The sequence below is a fragment of the Callospermophilus lateralis genome, chromosome 2 (genome assembly GCF_048772815.1).
Source record: "Callospermophilus lateralis isolate mCalLat2 chromosome 2, mCalLat2.hap1, whole genome shotgun sequence".
NCBI classification, from domain to species: domain Eukaryota; kingdom Metazoa; phylum Chordata; class Mammalia; order Rodentia; family Sciuridae; genus Callospermophilus; species Callospermophilus lateralis.
Window position 1 is genome coordinate 68343522 of NC_135306.1, and position 23651 is coordinate 68367172.

Below are 23651 nucleotides of genomic sequence, written 5' to 3' on the forward strand. Positions count from 1 at the left end.
GCATACATCATATAATTCTTTACCCCTGGTTGAATCAAAGCTTTTCCTTACCCTGCAATAAAAGTTTCTCTATTTAATTCAAAAATATAGATGAGAAGAAAACGCTAATTGATTGTCCGAGCTGAGAAGAGCAATTAGTGACCTCATACAGTGTATCAGTGAACATTTGCAAGGAGGGCTAGATGCAAAGTATGAAGGAGAAGTGGCTGTCAGCATGGTGTGCTGCCCTCCTGGCTCCACACCCCAGTCTCTTTCACCCCTGGCTGGCACAGGTCTTGCCTTCCAGTCATGGCATGCACACACAGTGCAAATTGACCTCAGAAACCCACTCCCAAAGTTGACTTGTTCAGAGGTCTTCTCCAACATTCTGGTATCCTGTGGTACAAAATTATTGAAGGTTTATTCTGTGTGTAGCAATGGATATCCTCCCAGCACTTTCTGACAACCAGGTAGGGCTCAGGATGCCCAACCAGTGGCTGTTTGCCCTGCCATATTTGATCTCTCATTTGAATGGTATTTGTTGACCACCTTTGGAAACTGATCAGGAAATGGAGTGTATTAAATCACTAATATAGATTTGAAAATAAACTAAAAGCCCCAGGTAAAAACATGTCATTAACTCTTTGCAGGCCAGAACCCAGAACAGGGAAGAATCCTACGACTTCTCTAAAAACCAGGAATACAAGTTAAACCCCTCTACCGTGGCTGGTAATGAAATTCCAGGGGTATCTACCAAAGGTTGTCCTCCCCCTGTTGCAGCAAAACCTGCCTTTGGAAAATCTATCCTGAAGCCCTCCACTCCTGTCCCTCCCCCTGAGGGTGAGGAGGTTGGGGAGAGCAGTGAGGAGCAAGACAACACTCCCAGATCAGTCCTGGGCAAAGTCAAAATATTTGAGAAGATGGATCACAAGGCAAGATTGCAGAGAATGCAAGAGCTCCAAGAAGCACAGAATGCAAGGGTAATTTGGTGGGGGCAGGGTGCTAATAGTTTTTAAACCACTAGAGGATCCGGGTATGTCAACAATAAGTTGTGAGTAGGTTTGATTTCAGTATAACGGTGCACAGTTCTTTTTCCACTGCCATGAACGTGACAGGGATGTTCAGTGCTATGTGTGTTGCTTCTGGTTTGCCAGCTGTTGGCACATCCTTTTTTTTTCTTCCAGTCAAGAAGCCTGATAGTTTAGGTGAATAAGATTCTGCAGTTCAAACTTCATACTTCTGTTCTTCATGCCTTGTATTGGGTTCTGGAATGGGGGAGTACAACAAGAGAATCAGGACCGCCCAGAAGTAACTTTAATTAGACCGTTTGTCATGTTTTTTGGGTAACTGAGTCTGCATTTGCTCCCAGATTTCCAGAGAATCAGTCCCACCTCTACACTGGGTGCTAAAATGAAAAGGCCTATTGATTGTACTTTCTGAGCCATTTGAACTTCCGTACTGTCTGCATGTATGACCTTGCAATGTCAAAGAAGAATTTCAGTGGAGCCAGGCGTGGTGTCGCGTACCTGTGGTCCCAGCCACTCAGGAGGCTGAGGCATCACTTGAGCTCAGGAGTTTGAGACCAGCCTGGGCAACAGTGAGACACTGTCTGAAAAGAGAAAAAAAAAAAAAAAAAAAAAAGACTTAGTAAAAGTCCACAATATGTAATCTGCCCAGCAGATGAAGTTTTCATCATTGAAATATGTCACAAGAACATTTAAACATTTTTCATATTATTTTCCTTATTGTGATTAAAATATACTTACCATAAAATTTACCATTTCAACTCTTTTTAAGCATATAGTTCAATGGCATTAAATATATTCATTGTACAACCATTACCACCGTGCATCTCCAAAATATGTTCATTCTCCCCAAGTAAAACTGTACCTATCAAACAGTGACCCCCATTCTCTGTTCCCCTAGCCCTTGACAACCACCGTTCTCCTTTTTGTCTCTCAATTTTATAATTTAAGAACCTCAGATAAGTGGATCATAAATATTTGTGATTGGCTTATTTTATTTAATGCCCTCGAGTTTCCTCCATGTTGTCGCATGTCGATAGGGCTTCATTTCTCTTAAATGTCTTTCTTATTTGACATGTACACGTAACTATGGAAACTGGAGTTCTGTGGGTGAAGAAGTAGGATATGAGGCAACCTTGGGGCCAGCAAGAAACCAGCAGGTGATTTGCTCAGTGGTTCATTTTTTCATTCTTATTCTTTTTTCCTAATTGCCACAGATTGAAATTGCTCAGAAGCATCCTGATATCTATGCAGTTCCAATTAAAACGTACAAGCCAGATGCCAGCCTGCCTCAGCACACAAGGTAAGAGTCACTCACTCAGAAACAAAGATCTTAAGGAGGGAGCTTCTTAACCCTTCGACTTGAAGGAAGAATTTTCTTTACCCAGATTTCAGAAACAAGAGGATTCCCTTCAACCCTTGTCCAACTGTTTATCTTGCCCATATATTTTTTTTTTCCTTTGTACCAAGGATTGAACCCAGGAGTGCTTAATTACTAAGCTGCATTCCCAGCCTTTTTTTTTTTTTCCTTTTTGATACCAGGGATTGAACTCAGGGACACTCAACCACTGAGCTACATCCCCAGCCCTATTTTGTATTTTATTTAGAAACAGGGTCTCACTGAGTTGCTTAGCCGCCTCACCATTGCTGAGTCTAACTTTGACCTCATGAGCCTCCCGAGCTGCTACAATATAGGTGTGCACTACAGTGCCTGGCTATCCCCAGCCCTTTTTATGTTTTATTTTGAGACAGGGTATTGCTAAGTTGCCCAAGGCCTTGCTAAGTTGCTGAGGCTGGCTTTGAATTTGCGATCCTCCTGCCTCCACCTCCCAACCTTCTGGGATTATAGGCCTACACCTATAATTGCCCATCAATTGTAACTATAAAGATTATAGTCAAGAATTCATGGTAATTTTCTTGTGTGCCTGGTAGCTTTTGACACGTTGGAGCACAATTTTGTTAAATTGTGTCAGGATAGCACAGGAGCAAAATTCCTAGGGCTTCGCCCTTTTCTGTCACTTAACTGTTTTGTGCCTCTTAGCCAAGCTCCTTAATTCCTTTGCATCACGCAGCAAAATCAGGCCACTTATGCCAAACTGGGTCTGAAGGGACTGTGACAAGCAATTGACCAGTGTTGCTAAGATGCTTCCTATTTAAAATGCTCACAGGCACTAGGGATCACCACAGTGTCTTCATGTTGAGGTTTTAGACTGGATCATTTCCTACTTCCAAGGATGGGGGGAAAAAAATCACATTTTCCGTGGCCATTTTGATTGGAAGCTAGAGTCTAGTTTTATGGCAATAGAAAGCTAGAGGGACTTTTCTTCTTTAGCAATTAGATGGTAACATGGCCAGGTTGCTTCTGGTAACTGAGGGGACTTGGTGCCTGACATTGACAGAGACTCTCTGTGCTAGGTGAGGCTGTAGCTGGGGAGGGTGAGGAAGGTACCCTCTCTTTATCCAGTGGGGCAACTTAGGTCAGGGAGCACCCAGCAGATGCTCCCCATTCACGGTCCAAGTGGGCCACGGCCTTGACCTTGACCTAACCCTTTCTCTGCCCTCACCACTCTGTGGACCTGGAGTGGAGCCAGAAGTGCTCTGGTTGATGGGCAGAGTGCTCAGAGGTCAGTAAGTGATCTGCCTTGGATGCTTGCCGGCTGCACTCAAGCTTCACCTCTGCCTGCAGCCAGAGGGCATGGGCGTGCCCTGGGAGGTATGTAACACCCTCACTTTGTCAGTTCCAGACCCCCGGAGCCGCAGAAGGGTCCCTCCAGACACTATCAGGATGCCAGAGGAAGTTATGGCAGTGAAGCGGAGGAGGAAGAGGAGTATCGCCAACAGCTGGCGGAGCACTCCAAGCGCGGTTACTATGGCCAGCCTGCCCGGTACCGGGACACGGAATTGTAGGTGTCTGTCAAAGCAGAGACTCTTCTGGGCCTGCAGCCACCAAAAGGGCACGCCTGCGAGGCCACTGGGTTGAATCTTTTCCAGTTAACACACACCGTGGAGGTGTGTTGGTAACGGAGCTCCTGCTTCCCATGCGAACCCAGGTTCGCTGTCTGGGACCGGGCAGAGGAGTTTATTATGGCTTTTTGCTCAGAATTAAGAGGAACATTACAGTACGATACTGTTACTTGCTTCAGTGGACCAACATCTGTATTAATCCTGTCTTGTGTATTTTTAATATGTATATTAAGAAGCAATAATTATTTTTTCTCATTTATAGCTGCCTTTAAGGACTGCTTCACTGTGAGGCAGACCTGGGAAAAGGAATAAAAAATACTGTTGGACTCAAACTACTTTCAAAGAAGTATTTTATTACAACTCTCTAAGTGCCTTTGATGAGAAGAAGTGTCTTAAACTTTCCTCTTTTGAAGCTTTATGCAAAGCCATAATGGACTAAAATTGTATTTTCACTAAATTTTTGTACCAGTTTAATAGCTGGTTTTTGCTATGCTGTGTCATCTTTTTAAGGCATTCATCTTTATAATACTTTTCATAAATTCTGACTGTACATATAATAGCTGTACTTGGTAGTATGTCTGTAAGTGCTAAATAGCTTGAAGACCAAGAAGTTGGTCTGGAATTATTTTGTTTCAAACCATGTGTTCCACAAAAGCAGATACTTGAGAAAAGATTATTTTATTTCCACAAGTTTGTGTATTGGCAGCAGTTTTATAATTTAATAAAAAGGAATACATTACAATCAATAATCTGCTTTGTGGTGAATTTCTACTCTCTTTCATTCTTTTTACAGTGTTAGGAATCCAACCCAGGTTTTGCACATGCTAAGCACATACTCTACCACTAAGCCACACTCCAGTCTTCCTACTTTTAAGCATAACTTTTATCTATCTATCTATCTATCTATTTATTTTTTGGGTAGTAGGGATTGAACCCAGGGGCAGCCAACTACTGAGCCATATCCCCAGCCCTATTTTGTATTTTTATTTAGAAACAGTCTCATTGAGTTGCTTAGCACCTTGCCGTTGCTGAAGCTGGATTTGAACTAGTGCTCTTCTTTCTCAGCCTTCTGAGCTGCTGGGATTAGAGGTGTGTGCCACTGCGCCAGGCAACTTTTATTTTAATTATTTATCCTACAATTGAGAACTTGTTCCTTACAGAATGTTGAGATGTGAAGACAACTTGTGAAAAAGGAAAAATTATCCATAATCCCACCTGCTGGGTCTTTTGATGCCTTTCCTTCATGTCTGTGGATGTCTGTGTGTGACACTTGAGTATGTACTAAATCTGCAGTTGTTTCCTACTTTTTCTGTTTAATATTCTCTCAAGAACATTTCTCTCAGATACTTAATATTCCATGTAAACATGATTAACAACTGCAGAATGATCTATCCCTTGATCACTTAGTAAGTGAACAGTTCCGCTATTATTGACTGTTTGAATAATTTCCATTTTTTTTTGTCTCTTTTACATGAAATGTTCCTCTATGTATATAATCCTTATTTTTGTATATCAGTGACCGGCATTTTAGTCCTTTTCTGCAAGTACATTCTCAGAAGTACAATTACTGAATGAAAATTTAGGAACATTTTTAAGGCTTTGTTTTTTGCAGTATTGGGGATTACACCCAGGGCTTTGCATGTGCTAGGCAAGTTCTCTACCACTGAGCCAAGCCCCAGCTGAGGCCTAGGGCTCTTGATATTTATTGCCAAATTGCTTCCTCAAAAAGTTACATCATTCATTTTCTACTTTCATTCTTGAAATACTAAAATAAGTTTAAAAGTTACACAAGACACTTTAGGAATTTAGGCTTATACGAATCAAAAATAGATTGAATTTGAGAAAAAAGCCTTGGTTCTATTAAGGATTTTTAAGATATGAACGGATGCAGAGTCCTTAATCCTGTATTTTGGTAGAGTTTGAAATTCAGTTGACTCATAATTTGAGTTGGATGGTCAACGTGTCCTTGCTTGGGGTCTCTGTCAATCTGGGTGCTATAACTCCTAAACCATTTCTGAATTTCTGAGAAGTACTCAAAGCATTAACTAAAAAAATTAACATATTTCATAAGTAAAATCCACCTGTGAGTAGGAGAAAATGTACACTGGTTAAATATCTGATGATCTAGTTTACTTTCGTCCTGTAAATACAGAAATGAGCCCTTTGCAAACTCAGGAAGGGTAGATAGGGACATCTTAGAAGCTGGCTGTCATCTTAAGCAATTTTGTGATGTGTTCAATGATGCAGACAGACAGGGCCTCTGGTCCCAATAACATTCAGTAGTGTGTCCAATCACCACCAGTGCCTCCCCCTGCCTTTTTAAAGATTCATATTCTGCTTTGTTCTGGGAAGGATTTGAAGCTGCTAAAATATGCTGGAGTAAAATGGAAAAAAAAAAAAGGATGCTGCTAGGCAAACAAGGAGGAAAGAATATCAGAATAGGGAAGAGAAAGCCATTTGCAAGAGGATAGTCACTATGTGTGCTCTCAGGTCTGCAGCTCTTTGGAACATGAGATATAACTGAGCACACGATTTCCGTAAATGTCAGGGAAGGTTTCAGGAATTTTCTGTCCTCCATTTTTATTTTGTGGCATCTCATGTGGCAACAGCATACTTACCAGGACAATTTTGGATGTCTGTGTCTTACCATGTTCTTTTATATAGGGCAGTAGCACAATTCCAAGGGTCACACAGTAAAAGTTTTGGAGAGAGGACCAGAAATAACAAGAGTAGAAGCATCACTCTGCCATCTGGCTTTATGCAGACATCCATTCTGGAGTATCTAGGAACAATGATTCCAGAATAGGAATGTGACAGGCAACATGCTCCAAGGTAAACATGTTCATTTTTGGGAGAAATGCATTTGCTTTTGGGGGAAGGGCATTTTACATTCACAGATCATGGAGGAAAATGCAAAACTAAAATGCATTTGTAGGAATAAAGCACAAGACTTAATTGAAATCTTGCACTATCCTCTTGCCTTTGGGTCACATCCTTTAGTTTCTCTCTACACTCCAGATAGCTGTCATATACCTCATAAGGAGTATGCTCAGCTTCTTCTGCCAAAGAGACATGCTGCATGGCTTGTGGTCCATCTCTGAGCCCACTGGTTCTTTCAGCTATGACTTGGATAGATGAATGCACAGCCGTGATGGGCTGGGGAGGTTTGGGAGAGATGGTAATTTGGGTCACTAACCCCAAGACCAGGTTTAGCATATAAGTGGTTTTTGTGGAAGTGCAGAAAACTGTAGCTGGAGACTGGAACTTACTCTCACCAAGAAAAGCTGGTGGTGGTTTAAAATAACTACACACAAAGTGGGTGGACTGGGCTATTTTTATCAATAGCCTCCAACCTTGTCTGAGGACTACTGTGTCTGTGTGTGTGTTGATGGGGAACAGGATGTCCCCAAACTCCACCCCCCCACCCCCCGAGCGATCAGAGCCACCGTTGTGGTTGCAGAGACTGTCATGTGAAAGGGTAGGCTCTGAGGACCTGGTACTGACCTCATGGAGATTTGTGATAGAATTTTGCTCTGTTGTGGTTTGGATGTGAGGTATCCCCCAAAACCTCACATGTGAGACAATGTAAGAATTCAGAGGGGAAATGTTTGAGTTGTGAGAGTCATAACCCAATCAGTGAATTAATTCCCTGATGGGATTAACTGAGTGGTGACTGGAAGCAGGTGGGGTGTGGCTGGAGGAGATGGGCATTGGGGGCTTGGCTTTGGGGTATATATTTATATCTGGCAAGTGGAGACCCCTCCCTCTGCTTCCTGATCTTCATGTGAGCTGCTTCCCTCTGCCACACACTTCTGCCATGATGTTTTGCCTCACTTTGAGCCCTGAGGAATGGAGCTGGCCTTTGATAGACCAAGACCTCTGAAACTGTGAGCCCTCCAGTAAACCTTTCCTCCTCTACAATTGTTCTGGTCAAGTCTTCCAGTCACAGCAATGAAAAAGCGGATTAAAACATGCTTCTAAGTTGGTTATAGTATGTATGCCTGTAATCACAACAGCTTGCAAGGCTGAGGCAGGAGGATCACAAGTTCAAAGCCAGCCTCAGAAATTTAGTGAGGGTCTAAGCAACTTGGGAAGACCCTGTCTCTCAACATTTAAGAAAAAAGGACTACGGATGTGGCTTAGTGCTTAAGTGCCCCTGGGTTCAATCCTGGGTACCAAATAAAATAAAAGCCAGGTAGGTAGATGGGTGACAGCTCTTCCAGAATGACATCAGGTTCCACCATTTGGCACTAATATTCTGAAAAAAGTTCTTTAGGGACAGTCCCTTCAAGAAATTACCTTGGCTAGAGAGAAAGGGGACACATGCTCTTCTCCCTCTCTCCAGCTGGGGTCATTTTATTTGTTCTAACATTCTGATCCATTAAAATTCTTATCCCTTAAAGATGGGTTAATTGCTGCAGGATACAGAGAATATGGAGATGGAGGATCCTCAGAGAGAGACCTCTGTATCCAAATGAATAATGCATTTGGGGAGGAATATATAAAAACCAGTTCACAGGAGTGTGCCCATCTTCCTTTGCTTCTAAGTCTCAGCCCTGGCAGCTTTAAGATGGGAGTTAAAAGTTTCAACTTTTCATTAAACCCCCAGAAATGCCAGCAGACACAACAGCTTTTCTTTAGGGCCCCGCTGAACTGTGTTTTAGGGAAACAATTGCCCAGGTCCCATTCCAAGGAAGCTTCTTGGGTGAAAGATATGCGAGCAACCAAAGCCACCGTTGTGGTTGGAGATCTGCTAAACCAGTCACATGTTGTCATAAGGCCCATCTCAATTGTCCATGGAGGGGCTTTAGACATTGGGGACTAGGCTGGGCTTACCGGGGAGTCAGCCATGGACCATCACCAGAGAGAGCAGCATCCTGCAGAGGCTGAGAGTGAAGGGACGGTCCAGTGCCAAGGAGGTGAGGCACTCTCCCTCCGCTGCCTCCTGACAACCTGAGAGGTTTCCTAGGGAGAAACCAAGACTTCTTGGGTACAAGAGCTTCCTGGAAGGGCTTCCTTCCCATTGTCAACTCTACAGGCAGAAAGGGAGTCCGTCACCAAAAAGGATCGTAGCTTTTTTTGGGAAGGAAGGGGACCCATCTTAAACCACAAGTAGATGGGAGACCGTCTGGAGTACCCAACAGTGACAGAATCCTGCTGTGGCCCCTGGCAGGAGAAGGTTACACATTGCCCAGTCTCCTAACACCATCAGCCCGATAGTGAAACCAGAGGGCACTTTCCCAGGGATGGCATCCCACAGCCTGGATTGGTTCATCCTGTTAACGGCTCTAAAATACAAGAGCTATGTCCACTGAAGACCTGGAACTAAAGAACACTGAGGCTCCTGACTAAGGCCTGCGGGGTTTACAGTCTGGAAGAATTACTGGAAACCAGGGTGCCCACAGCAAGGAAAAAGAGGACCCAAGATATGCTAGAGGATTTTCTGTTCTGTTCTGTACAATGTCTTTGGATGGGCTAGGAGAGACATTAGAAGAACTGTCCCTACAGAGAGTGAAGAAGGAAAAGCTTTCAGATCTGTCTAGGGGAGTTCTCCAGAGAAACAGAACCAACAGGTTGTGATGTACTGAGAGAAAGAGATTTATTTTGAAGCATGGATGTACAAAATTGTGTAAGTTTGCTCAGTCCAACATCCACAGATAGTCCTGCAGGCCAGAGACCCAGGGGAAGGTTCGTGGTCCAAAGGCAGTCTGCGGGCAGAATTCCTGCTAGTGAGGGGCAGGTCAGCTATTCATTTTTTTTTTTTTTAATATTTTTTGTTGTCAATGGATCTTTCTTTATATGCAATGCTGAAAATTGAACCCAGTGCCTCACACGTGTTAGGAAAGTGCTCTGCCACTGAGCTACAACCCCAGTCCCAGGTCTGCTATTCTATTCAGGCCTTCAACTGCTTGGATGTGAGAAGCCACATTGTGAGGGCAATCTTCTGCACTCAAAGTTCACCAATTTAAATGTTAACCTAAAAAAAAAAAAAAAAAAAAAAAAAAAAAAAAGTTAATCTCATTAAAAAAAAAAAAAAACAGGGGTGGGAGGGCGGCTTCAAGAAACATCCAGAATAAAGTTTGACCATATATTGGGTATTGTGGGTTCAACCAAGTTGGCACCTAAAATGAATCATCATAATTCACCAGCCCTGGTGCCATGGGGGCCACCTCTGTAGCCTTACTTCTTGTCCAGTGTTAAAGTGTGAATGAAGGAATGAGCCAGAAGAATGGAGAATTATTTATAAATGTCTTCACAAATGGATAGATTTTATGACTTATTTATATGCCCTACATGGGCATACATTATATATTTATATTTTGCTTAGAGAAGAGCAAAATTAATTTTAATTAGTAAGAAGGCCTTCAAGAGCTAAAAATGAAGAGGATTCAAATGATGGTTGAAACCACCATAAAAAATTTGACATTTGAAAATATTCAGCAAAATAAATGAGATGTAAAATAAATGGCTGAGTGGCAAATAATAAATATGTTTGTGTATATAGAGAGAAGGAGAGAGAGAAATAAAACATTTCCTGCTCTCCCTTTATTTTACATCTCATTTATATGCAGTCAGGGGTCATGCACTGTGTCTGGGGGAGTGGTTCCAGGATCCCCCGAAGAAGGCAAAGTCCTTGTATTAAGTGGTGTGTTTTCATATCACCCCACAATCCTCCCATATACTTTAAATAATCTCTAGATTACAATACCTATGACATTGTAAATGCTATGCAAATAGTTGTTTTCCTGTAAGATTATGGGGCAATGACAAGAAAAAAATTCTGCTTTAATACATAATTAAATTAATAAATATTAATGTTTAATACAGGTGTGTGTGTGTGTGTGTGTATGTGTTTTCTATTTTCTATCCTTCGTTAAATCTGAAAATGAAGAAACCTCAGAAATGGAGGGCCGACTAGATAGATAGATAGATATAGACATAAAGTTGGCACAGTTTACATTTCCCAAACTAGTGGGTGCTTTAGCAATAATAGTATTTTGATATTTATTTCATGCACCAATTGTTAAAAGTCAGCAGTGGTGGGCTAGGGATGTGGCTCAAGCGGTAGTGCGCTCGCCTGGCATGCGTGCGGCCCGGGTTCGGTCCTCAGCACCACATACAAACAAAGATGTTGTGTCCGCCGAAAACTAAAAAATAAATATTAAAATTCTCTCTCTCTCTCTCTCTCTCTCTCTCTCTCTCTCTCTCTCTCTCTCTCTCCCTCTCTCTCTCTTAAAAAAAAAGAAAAAAAGTCAGCAGTGGTTTCATTTTTCTGCACTGTCCTCAGATGCTGCTCCACCTTAGGAGGCCTGAGTCCAGGTCCCTCAGTCCTTCTGCTTGAGTCTCTCCAGGGTGGATAACTGGGAAGGAAGATCCCAGGAGAAATCAATGATCCTGGGAGAGATGTATTGAGCTTTGAGAGTAGATCTGTCTCGGAGGATAAGGAGAAAGAGGAATGGAGAGAATCAGGACCTGGAAGAAGGGACGTGGAGGGGCTGGAACTAGAACAAATTTCCCTTCTCCCCAGCCCTTCCCTAATTCAGCACTGCACACAGGATCTCTATTTCCCACTTTAATCACCTGCTTCCAGCCTCTTGCCATCCTAAATCTGTTCTGGTAGACACTACAGGACGTAAAGAGAGATCCACCCAAGGATATGTGGGCAATAGAAACGATGGATACACTTACCTAAGGATGAGAAATGGGAACCACAGCCAGTTTGGGAGGGCTTTGAGTAGGGAGGGATGGGTTCTGATTGATTTTCAAATGAATGTAACTTTGAGTCAAAATGAAACATATGATTCTCTGGGCAAATCTAATATGTAAATGATTCCAACTTCAGGTAACTAAAAATTTCAAAGTGATGTTTTACACCAATAAATATGCTGCTATTTTATTGCTTAAAAAAATAGACCAGAGGGCCAGGATATAAAAGTCACAAAGGCGGTCACTACTCCAAATGCAATGTTAGTTCCTCTCTCAAGCTGATTCCTGTCCTTTTGATCCCTGTCCTTCAAGGCTGCCCATAGAGATTGTGAATGAGTTCCAACCTCAGTTCTGTCAGCCACGAGTTGTAAAACCTTGGACAAATTACTCAATGTTTTAAGCCTTGGTTTTCTTGTTCATAAAACAGAGATAGAAATCTGTAACTAAAATGAGGTCTTGTTTTTTGTAACCCTTTTGTGGTAGGTGCAAAAGGTTTACAATAGGGCGAAGAGCATCAAAGGTGGTTCACACATTCCTGGCCAACATAGAAATGTGGAGTATGTTGGCTGAATCCTCATGCAAACAAGATCATTATGGTCCTAGTAGGTAGACCAGGTATCTGGACATAAGCCACTACAGGATTGTGAGCAGCACTCCTTCCACAACCAAAACTTCAAGTCACCACACCTTAGGTAGAGTGTGGCCACTTCCTGGGGCACAGTCTTTTCCATGCTGGTGGTAGCCTGTGTTTGTAGCACTGTCTTCCACAGAGACCAGCAGACTTGGTTTGAGGGTGTCTTCCTGTCTTCCATGTGTCCCATAAATGTCAGTGCCAGCACCTTGTATGGAATTATGTTTGATGCAGGAAGCACTGGAACTCGAATTCATGTTTACGTCTTCATGCAGAACATTCCCGGACAGCTTCCAGTTCTGGAAGGGAAAAATCTTTAATTCTGTGAAGCCAGGACTTTCTGCTTTTGTAGATCAACCTAAGCAGGTGCTGAGAGTGTTGAAGAACTCTTGGAGGTGGCCAAGATGAAATTCCCTGAAGTCACTGCACAAGGACCCCAGTGGTCCTGAAGGCAACAACAGGACTGCGCCTACTGCCAGAACAGAAAGCCCAGGCCCTGCTCTTTGAGGTGGAGGAGATCTTCAAGAAGCCACCTTTCCTGGTCCCAGATGACAGTGTTAGCATCATGGATGGATCCTATGAAGGCATATTGGCTTGGGTTACTGTGAATTTCCTAACAGGTTAACTACATGGCCACAGCCATGTAGAGAGACTGTGGGAACTCTGGACCTGGGTGGGGTGAGGGGTGCTCTATCCAAATCATATTCCTGCCCCAGTTTGAGAAAACCCTGGAACAAACCCCTAAGGGCTACATCACTTCCTGTTGGAGGCCGCCATCAAGTCAAGATGGCACCTGGCAGTTTGCCAGGAGGAGTGGTTTGTGAGGCAACACCACCGAGCCATCAAGATGGTGGGGACTCCTTATTGGCTGATTGCTGTATCTGTAGGGGAGCAATGCTATGATTGGATGATGCTGATTGAGTCAAGCTGTATGTAATCAGATATATATATATATATATATATATATACCTCTGCTGTTCCGCAATAAAGCAGTTCCCGCTTCATCCTACAAGTTGCTTGTCACCTCCCAGTTATTTTGCCCAGTTGGACTGCGGCAACTTCCTTTGAGATGTTTAATAGCACTTCTAAGCTCTATACACAGAGTTACTTGGGATTTGGATTAAAGCTGCAGGACTGGCAACACTGGGAGCCCTGCTGACAGAAGGGATTGATGGACACACTTTCCGGAGTTTGTCTCTGGGATACACTTTCCCAGAGACTGCAACTGGTGAAAGGTAGCCCCCGAGGCCCAAGATGGTCGGAAGAAGGTTGGAAGCAGATTGGATATTTGCGGGTGTGAAATAGCAGTTTGGTGGCAACTGAGAAGGGAAGGGCTTTGAGCCCTGTGACAATGAAGTGCTGACAGTGGTGCAAGGAAAGCTTCACCAGCCAGAGGAGATCCAAGGAAGGTCCTTCTATGCTTTCTCTTACTATTATGACTGAGTCATTGAAACACACATGATCAATTATGAAAAGGGGGGTGTTTTAAAAGTTGAAGAGTTTGGGGGAAAAAAAAGCCAGGGAAGTGTGTAAAGATAACTTGGAGAACTTCACCTCAGACCGTCCTTTCCTACGTATTGGATCTCAGCTACATCCCTGCCCTACTAAAGATGGCCTTGGCTTTGCAGATAGAGCCCTCTTTTTTGGGGGGTGAGGTACCTGGGATTGAACTCAGGGGCACTCGACCACTGAGCCACACCCCCACCCCTATTTTGTATTTTATTTAGAGACAGGGTCTCACTGAGTTGGTTAGGGCTAGCTTTTGCTGTGGCTGACTTTGAACTCGCCATCCTCCCACTCTCAGACTCCAGAGCTGCTGGGATTACCGATGTGCCCAACTGCGCCCGGTGAGATAGACCTCTTACAGCTCACCAAGAAAGTGAACAACACAGAGATGGGCTGGGCCTTGGGGGCTACCTTTCACCAGTTGCAGTCTGGGCATCTCCCACTGATGCCAAGCACTTCCTCTGAGGCCTGCATTCACCAACAACCTTTTTAAGGGGAGAAGAAGAGAAGACTTGGTCATTTTCTGAGCTAGTCTGGGGAGTACCTGGATTGAGTATACTACGTGGCTTTATCAGGGGGAGGAACCTTGAGCCTAGATATTTGGGTAGAATTAATTTCACATGTCTAATGTGAACGATTACCTAACCATTTGCGGGGCACAGATGGCTCTAGAATTTAAATCATTGAGAGTCTTTGTATGACACAGAGAGCCCTGTGAGCCAAAAAGAATAGCTTTGGAACTCAACCTTGGAGTGAGAGCTCAGAGACAAGTCCCTGGGAACCAAAGAAAACTCATTTTAATCCTTGGAGTCCTCATTTCTTTGAATATTTTAGTTTTCCTCTTACATGCTACATTCAGCGGACTTCCTATAATCCCATGACCCATCAATACCAGTATTTTTTCCCTCTCTCTGTACTGTCCTGCCTCCTCCATCCCTGTCTGTCTCACCCCCTCCCCTAAATAAAGTAACAAAAATTACTTGGTTTTCCTTTCCATGTGTAGTATTAAAAAAGAAAGAAACTGTAAAAAAAAAAAAAAAAAAAGCTTGCAATAGTAGATGACTCAAAATAAATGCTCAGTAAAAGCAGCTAGTGTTATTATCACTGTCAATGATTTCACTATATCAATTTAGAAACTTGAGTGGGGTCTTCGATTTTCTTACTCTTTCTCCAAATGATGGCCCGCTTTAGTCTATTTAATAACTATTTTAAATTTGTCCCTCTGTCCCTTTTCCCACAGCCACTACTCTAATTCAGGTGGTTCTAAACTCCCTAATCCTCCACCCAGGGAGCAGACAGAATCATCTTTCTAACATAGATCTGAGAATGCTTTCCTTCTGCTTAAAAACACTGATGGCTTCCTCTTGCCTAGAACCCAAGTTTAATTCTTTACTATAGTATTAAGGCTTCTGCTGTCTGTCCCTAAGTAGATTGCATCATTGGTTCCAATTCTTCACCCCTCTTTGTGCTATGTCCTTTGCAATGTGACTTTACAGTTTTTCCCACTAAAAGATCAGAATATAATTCCCCATCACTTGCCTTTGGATTGGCCGTGGTTGTTAATCAACTTTCTACAACTGTAATAAATATCTGAGAGATTATTTTAAAAAGACGAAAGGTTAATTTTGGCTCTTGTTTTTCAAGGTTCCAGTTCATGATCCTTTGGCCCTGTTGCTTTTGGGCCAGTGGCAAGTCAGCCATTATGGCAAGAGCATATGGCAGGGGAAAACTGCTCACCTCAGCCTGCGAGCACAAGAAAGTGAGAAGTAGGCAGGGGTCCTATAACCTGCTTCCAGGGCACACCCCCCAATGACCCAAAGACTTCTCACTAGGCCTCATCACATAAAGTTTCCACCACCTCCCAACAGTGCCACCCAGTGGGCCAAGCCTTTTACTCCTGGGCCTTTAAGGGATATTTAAGATCCGAACTACAGCACCTGTGACTTGTTCTCTTGCACCTATGCCATTCCTTGAGAGAAAATTTCCCAGGCAAGCCTGGGGCACCAGAGTAGGACGAGGCAAATGTAGAGCAGAAATACTCCAGTTGAGTCCAGCTTAGATCAGCCTACCTACAGATGTATGAGAAATAATAAATAAGTGTCATTTTAAGTCACTGAGTTTTAGAGTAGTTTTTTATGTAACAATGGACTCAAAGACACCCCGATCCTTTTCCAAGTGCTATGTTTTAGATCTAAGAATGTCCCCTGAAAGACTCATGTGTTAGGCAATGCAGCACTAGTGGGAGCTGAAAAGATTAGATTATGAGAGCTGTAACTGCATTGGTGGGTTAATCTATTTGCTGAATAATGTGAACGTACTACTTGGGTGGTAACTATAGGTAGGTGGGCATGGTTAGAGGAGGTAGGTCACTGGGGAGGGTGCCTTTTGTCTTGCCCCTGGCTTTTCCCTGTCTCTGCTTCCTGGCCACCATGAACCTAGCAGCTGTCCTCCACCACACCCTTCCACTCTGATATTCTGCCTCACCTCAAGCCCAGAGCAAAGGAGTCAACTGACCATGGACTGAAAACTCTGAAACCATGAAGTTATTATTGTCAAGTATTTGGGTCACAGTGATAAAAAGCTGAATAATGCATCAGGCAACTTTCTCCTGCAAAACCCATGTATGTTCCAATTATATGAAAGTACTTGATCCCAACACATTCCTAGAATTCTGTTTTTCTGTGTTGGGAGTAGTCCTCCTCATCTACCAACACCTTACTCTCCCTTACAGGTGCAGCTAATAGGCTACATTTTCTGATGCCTTCTCTGATTCCCCCAATTTAGCACCAAGTCATTCCTTAATTTCTCATAGCCTCTCACCTGTGTCCTCTAGTATTCCAGTTATCAGTGATCAAATCGGCTCCCCACTCCTTTCTATATTCCATCAAAGAAGGGAGTATCTGTATTTACATGTTTGATGAGGAAAACACAGGTAGCATTCAAGAGTAATCTTCAAAAATGTGAAATTATGATTCTCATGCAACTATAAAATGAATGCATGTGAAAGACTTATTCAGCCTGTGATTGAATGAGGGAATTGGGAAGATCTTAAGATGTTTTAAAGAACGTTTAAGGAAGAGGGTAATAAAAGCAATCTGATTAAGGAATATTAAGAATTCTGAGTTAAATACAAAATTAAGCTAACATCCTACAAAATAATAAATTATAATCTTTGTAGATATATTTTCCACCAGAGAGAAATGATGTGCAACTCTCTCAGACAAAAATCTGCACATTAACATGTAATTTCACTGAGTCTGGGAACTTCGATCCATAGTTATTATGTGAGTCATTATGTGAGTCAGAATGCTTAATAATCTTGTAAACTATTTTGTAGGTCATAAAAAACATTCATTCTCTAAATTTGGATTATAACAGGAAGGCATATTAAGTCAATTAAAAATATTTATTGAGTGCCTCTGTGCAGATAGGCACTGTGTTCTGATTGTGATCGACTCACTGCCTCAAGGAGATTACACTGTAAATTCTTCTATTTGCATGATTCTTTGGAGTATAGGAGATTTCCTGAATTGATTGGTTTGTTCTTTGAAGTAGCCCTGCATAGTACATGTGGCTGGTGAAACTATAACCATTCTATAAGTCATTCACAGCTTTGTTCCGTAGCTTGCTCAGGACCCTTCAGCTAATGAGTTCGGGTTCAAAACAAAGTTTCTTGTTTCTGGGTTCAATGTTCCTTTTCTCTATCTAGAGTTCCCTCCCAGAGTATCTTCTGAAATAGTTTGTTGACCATTTTATATGGTTTCCTACTTAAAACATTCTTTTTCTTCTTCTTCTTTTTTTTTTTTTTTGGTACCAGGGATTGAACCCAGGGGCGCTTAACCACCGAGCCACATCCCCAGCCCTTTTTTTGTATCTAGCTTATAAACATGTATTATTTGGCCTACACGGGACAATACATTTTTTAGAAAAAATTAGTAGATTTTATATCAAGTCCAGATTTGGGGGGACTTTGTTTTTTTGTTTTGTAATGGCAGATTTGATGATGCTGGGCATAAGTCTTTGTATGACAACCATAAGCTGAAGCTGCGAGGCTGATGCCCTGTACAGATAACCTGCCCAGCTTCACTTACTAACCTTTGTAGACCTGTGAGGGTGGCGGGTTTGCAACCTTGCTTCCTCTTTCCCCATGCAGTCCCAAGCACCATGCTGTGTCTATGCACATAGGCAGTCAGCCTTTGGAAGATGTATGCAGCTCCCTGGGTAGGTTTGCAGCTAACTTTACAAGATGGGTCAGAACTTGCTCCTGGCTCTCATGGGAACCAATGACTATATCTTTTCAGGTCCTGTTTTCTCTGGCTACTGAAGTTTAAATGGGGTAGAATAAGAAATAGAATAAGAAATAGCATTAAAAGAGAATAAATGCATGACATTTGCAGGTAAATGGATGGCATTGGAGAAGATTATGCTAAGTGAATTTAGCCAATCCCCCCAAAACAAATGCCTAATGTTTTCTCGGATATAAGGAGGCTGACTCATAGTGGGGTAGGGAGGGGGAACATGGGAGGAGTAGATGAATTCTAGATAAGGAAGAGGGATGGGAGGGAAAGAGGGGGCAGGGGATTAGCAAGGATGGTGGAATGTGATGGACATCATTATCCAAAGTACATGTATGAAGACTTGAATTGGGTATCAACATACTTTATATACAAACAGAGATATGAAAAATTGTGGTATATATGTGTAGTAAGAATTATAATGCAATAAACTAAAAATTAAAAACAAAGTACATGTATAAAGGCATGAATTGGCATGAACATACTGTATCTACAAAGATATGAAAAATTGTACTCAATATGTGTAATAAGAATTGTAATGCATTCCGCTGTCGTGTATTTAAAAAAATATATAATCAATAAAACTAAAAAAAAAAAGAAATAGAAATTTAGGCCAGCACACACCTGTACCCAGTGACTTGGGAGGCTGAGGCAGAAGGATTACGAATTCAAAGGCAGCCTCAGCAAAAGTGAGGTGCTAAGCAACTCAGTGAGACCCTGTCTCTAAATAAAATACAAAATAGGGCTGGGGATGTGGCTCAGTGGTCAAATGCCCCTGAGTTCAATCCCTGGTATCCACTCCTCTCCCCACCAAAAAAAGAAATTTGGGGGAGGGTGGCAGATACAGATCACTCTGTATCCATAGGCTCTCCATTCTCAGATTCAACCAACCATGATGGAAAATATTTAGGAAAAAATAAAATAAAATCCAATACCAATTAAAAACCCAATGCACTATAGCAACTATTTCCATAGCACTTACATATATTAGGTATCATAAGCAATCCAGAGCTGATTTAAAATATATGAGAGGATGTGCATAGGTACTCTGCAATTTTTATGCAATTTTACACAAGGGACCTGAGTATCTGCATGTTTGGGTACCTGCAGGGGGTCCTAGAACCAATCTCACAGAGATAGCAAGGAAACAGTGTATATTTTTGTGGTTTTGAAAATTATTTCCCAAAGCTGTGCTAAATAAAGGCCAAAGAAGATCCCCCCACCAATATTGGGGAATTGGATCTTGCCAAATGGAGTTTCTGAGGTTTTGTTGTCACTTTTGTTAGCAGAGGTTGAATTTATAGACTTGGTCTAAGGAAATGCATTCTGAAAATTCTCTAAAGAAATATAATGTAGTATGCATTAACAGGAAATCAGATAATAGTTTTAGGCTCAGCTGTCAGACTTATTCCCATACCTGTAATCCCCTTTAGACCTCAGTTCATTAACATGTGATGAATCAATCCATATTTCTTTGTTAATAGACATGTGTGTGACAGAGGTGGAAGGAAGCCAATGTGTGGTCTTCTGCATTTGGACTAATAGGCCTGCAAAGGGGTCATGTCAAAGAATGGCAGCGCTCCTTCTGTGGGACGAGAGGGGAGGCGAGAGCTTTGTCCTATTCATTGCTTTCTCATTATCTGCATAGATGGTTGATGGACAAGAAGAAAAAGCTTTGTGAGAGAAGCTAAGACAAAGCTTTATTCTTGCTCAGATCAAGAGCTGTCATCTCAGCAAGTCTGGCTTCAGTTCTTCAAGGGCCCTATGGGGTAAGTTGACCAAACTTTCTGGGTCTTAGGCTCTTCATCTGCAAAATAGGAATATCAGTAGTTCTCTCCACAAGGTATAGTAGTGAGAATTAAATGAAGACTCTAAGTTAGGAGATGTCCCAGAGTGATAAAAATATTGGCCCTGGCCCTGTCACCAATATATGCTGGCTTCCTTTATCCTCTGAGGATGCTGAGGGAGCAGAATCCCTCATAATGGAGCAAATGACCAGTGATACAGAATGCTGGCCCCACCACAGACTGCTCATGCATGAATCCTTCTCTGAAAACTGTTGCTAATGTGACCTGGGCCTAATTATGTAATCTAACTGTGCCTCACATCTCTTTCTTTCTTTCCTTTTTTTTTTTTTGTACTAGGAGTTGAACCCAGGGGTGCTTATCCACTGAGCCACAACCCCAGCCCTTTTTACATTTTAGTTTGAGACAGGGTCCTGCTAAGTTGCTTAGGGCCTCACTAAGTTGCTGAGCCTGGCTTTGAACTCATGATCCTCCTGGCTTAGCCTCCAGAGCTGCTGGTATTACAGGCATGTATCACACACCCGCTCCATTTTCTCATTTGTAAACTATTTGTTTACAAACCGCACCTATCTCAAAAGGTTGATTGTGAGAATTATATGTTACAGTTCAGGCTTAGCAGAGCACAGGCACATAGAAGGTACTCAACAAACAAGATTAAAAAAAAAAAAAAGTAGATGCAAAATCTGATCTCTTATTTAAAAATTGAGCTAAAAAATTTCATAATATAAAGTTAGCCAGTACCTATTTTAAAATATATAATTCAATGGCATTTGGTACATTTACAATATTAGGCAACCGTCACCTGTGTATAGTTCTGTGACATTTTCATAACCTCAAAAGGAAGCCCTGCACCCATTAAGTTAGGAAATGTACCCAGTTACTCCCCAGACCGCCATCCCCCAGTTCCTGTCAACCACTAATCCATCTTCTGTCTCTACAGATTTGCCCATTCTGGATGTTTCAGGAAAATGGAAGTGTACAGTGTATATATTTTATGTCTGGCTTCTGTCACTTTGCATAATATTTCAAGGCTTGAAACACATTATTTTGACTATTACTATCTTCTGAATTCTTTAAACATTGTAGAATGATCAAGAATTTCAGGAGAGGGAAGATTCAAAACACAAATGACAACCAAACAAGTTAATGGTTAATGGTTAAATGCTCTTTTAGGACAAATTAGAGCATCTTTCTCTGCATGTGCCAGGTATTTAGGGGTCAGTGGAAAGCAAAGCTGCTCCTGGGTCACTGTGACCTTGAAGTGGCATAAGTGACAGGGTGGGATGCTGGTGGGAAGGCCCAGAGGGACAAGATGAGGCTGGTTGCCTCTTACCCAAAGCTGCTATTTATGAAGCTAGTGAGGATATAGCAGCATTTAAAAACCAAAATGCTGGGGACCATCTTGAAGAACTATGTGAAACAGATTTCTCCCTGTAATTAGGCATCAGGCACTTTGAATTAATAGTCTGAGAGGGTCAACAAACATGCATTAGCATAGAAAGGGAGAGAAATTCCAGGGAAAGAAGCCCAAAGCTCTTGCCTGGAGAAAGTTCCTTTAAAAAGAATGTCATCCACTGGACACACCAATCCTAGGTCCTTCCTGTAGCATGCACTTATTGAGGGCCTGGCTAGCAGGGCCACAGAAATGAGTAGATGGAGGTCCCTCGGGATCTTTGTGTCATGAGGAACAAGTGAATATAACCATATAAAGAGCTCAGACCAGTGTCTGGTACCTAGAGCTCAATAGGTGTTAACTGTCACTATTATTCCTGAGTGCCTTGAGTGATTATTTTCTGATCATTAATTATAGTGGTAGCAGTATGTGAAGTAGAAAGATGGGTGAATGGATGGATAGATAGACAGGTCCATAGATAAAGATAGATATAGTACTATGGGGGGATGTGGGGATTCTGTCAGTTGCTGTGCTGTTCTGTTCCTCATTCATTTCCAAAATGAGGAAATAATCACAGGTGGGTTCAGGAACCTAAAGAGCTAAGGTGATATAGACCTGAAACTCAGTGATCTCCTGACCTTTACAGGCCCCCTGTAACTAGTAGACAATAGTAGCATTTTATGTCTCAACAAGGTAGTGTCCAGTCAAAGCCGGTGATCAGTAATCCCCCAAAGTCTGGTTATTCTGTGTTGTCCAATCCACAGTCGCCTAGTAATTGGCCCAGTGGGGGGGGGGTGGGGGGTAATTTCTGGTGGTGAGGAAGTTCTTTCCTCCAGGGGCTCAGACTTCCCCTCCCGTAAAGGGCTCTGAGATTGAATTGGTTCAAGTCTAAAAACGGATATGGGCCTGTCGCTCCATTTTGATAATTCCAATAAGACTTCTTTTCACCAAATCTAGAACTTTTGGGCTTATAAGAATCCAATAATTTTAGAAGGAAAGCCATCGTACCAGTTCGGGGGGGGGGCAGCATGACCAGCTAGCCCAGGCCAAAATCTCCACAAAGTCTAACTTGAGCACCACCCACTCTGCTGCCTGACTATGTGACCATGTCTGCCTTGTCACTGGTCATCAAGTGCAGCCTCTCAGCCCTGCCACCTTAGGCTCCCCCTTGTTTCCCCCTCTGATAAGCTCACCAGCAAGAAAAGGACCAGAAATCAACTGGATTTTGAACTTCAAATGAATATCTGAAAGTTATGATCTAGATTTCTGAATATTGAGATAATAAAAATGTCTGATTATTAATCTCAACTTGTTCTATTTAAAAAAAAAATCCTTTGTTCAAATCTCCTATGGTCTGAATGTCCCCATGGAAACTCATGTTGAAACTTAATCTGCATTATAAGAAAGGGGACCCTTAGTAGGTGATTAGGTCATGAGGGCTGTGCCACATGAAGGGGTTAATTATTTCATGGATTAATGAGTTATCTCCAGAGTGGGTCTATTATAATAACCTCTTTGGTTCTGTCTCTCTTATGTGCCCCTCTGGCTACATGATGCCTTGTGCCCTCAAGATTCTGCAGAGAATTCCCAGGATCAAGAAGGCCTTCACTGTGTATGGCCCCATAACCTTGGATTTCTTAGACTCCAAAATTGTGAGCTGAATAAATTTTTATTATGCATAAATTACCCAGTCTCTGGTATTCAGTTACAGAGTAGAAAATAGACCAAGACAAAATCAATAAGAAAAACTGAAAGCCAAATAGAAAAATAGGCAAAGGCCAGGCACCATCATTGCAGTGACTGACTATAATCCCAGCTACTAGGTAATCTGAGGCAGGAGGATTATAAATTGGAAGCCAACCTGGGCAATTTAGCTTTAATGAAATAATGAAAAGATTCAAATCCACTAATAACCACAAGAAAATGAGATATTATTTTTTATCTATAGGAAAGAATATGGATTTGCAGTTGAAAGTATAAATTGGTACAGATTTGCTGCTGGACAATCTAGTAATATATATCAAAATATATTTACCTTTGATCCACAGTTCCACTTCAATAATTTATCCTAATGAAATGATAACTGAATGAGTACAGATGTCACAGAGTTGTTTCTCTGAACCAAAACTTGGAAGCAACCTACATGTTCCACAATAGGGATTTATTTTAAATAAATTATGATAGATCCATGAAATAATAATTTATTCACCAAGCATGTAATGAGAACCTACTTTGTATTCAATATAGTATTCAATACTGATGTAAAATCTAGAGCTACAGATCACCTCTTTTTCTGCAGAAGTTGCATTTTAGAGGTTGGAGACACAGAATAAATAGATAAGTAAA

The 23651-nt window shown here is 42.0% G+C and overlaps 1 protein-coding gene and 1 pseudogene across 3 annotated transcripts in view; both read left to right on the forward strand.

The window, feature by feature from the left end:
- The window catches only part of Tjp2 (tight junction protein 2), a 134969-nt gene extending 130252 nt beyond the window's left edge, over window positions 1–4717 (forward strand). For 2 of the 3 annotated variants that reach the window (XM_076846044.2, XM_076846046.2), the window contains 3 exons: window positions 630–959; window positions 2222–2307; window positions 3743–4717. In XM_076846044.2, coding sequence (XP_076702159.2) covers window positions 630–959; window positions 2222–2307; window positions 3743–3911 — 585 coding nt within the window. In that variant the 3' untranslated portion in view covers window positions 3912–4717. The remainder of the gene's footprint in view (window positions 1–629; window positions 960–2221; window positions 2308–3742) is intronic. The other variant, XM_076846043.2, reaches the window with a different exon arrangement.
- Window positions 4718–12404: 7687 nt separating this feature from the next.
- Window positions 12405–13465, forward strand: LOC143386308 (ectonucleoside triphosphate diphosphohydrolase 5 pseudogene; annotated as a pseudogene).
- The last annotated feature ends 10186 nt before the right edge of the window (window positions 13466–23651 follow it).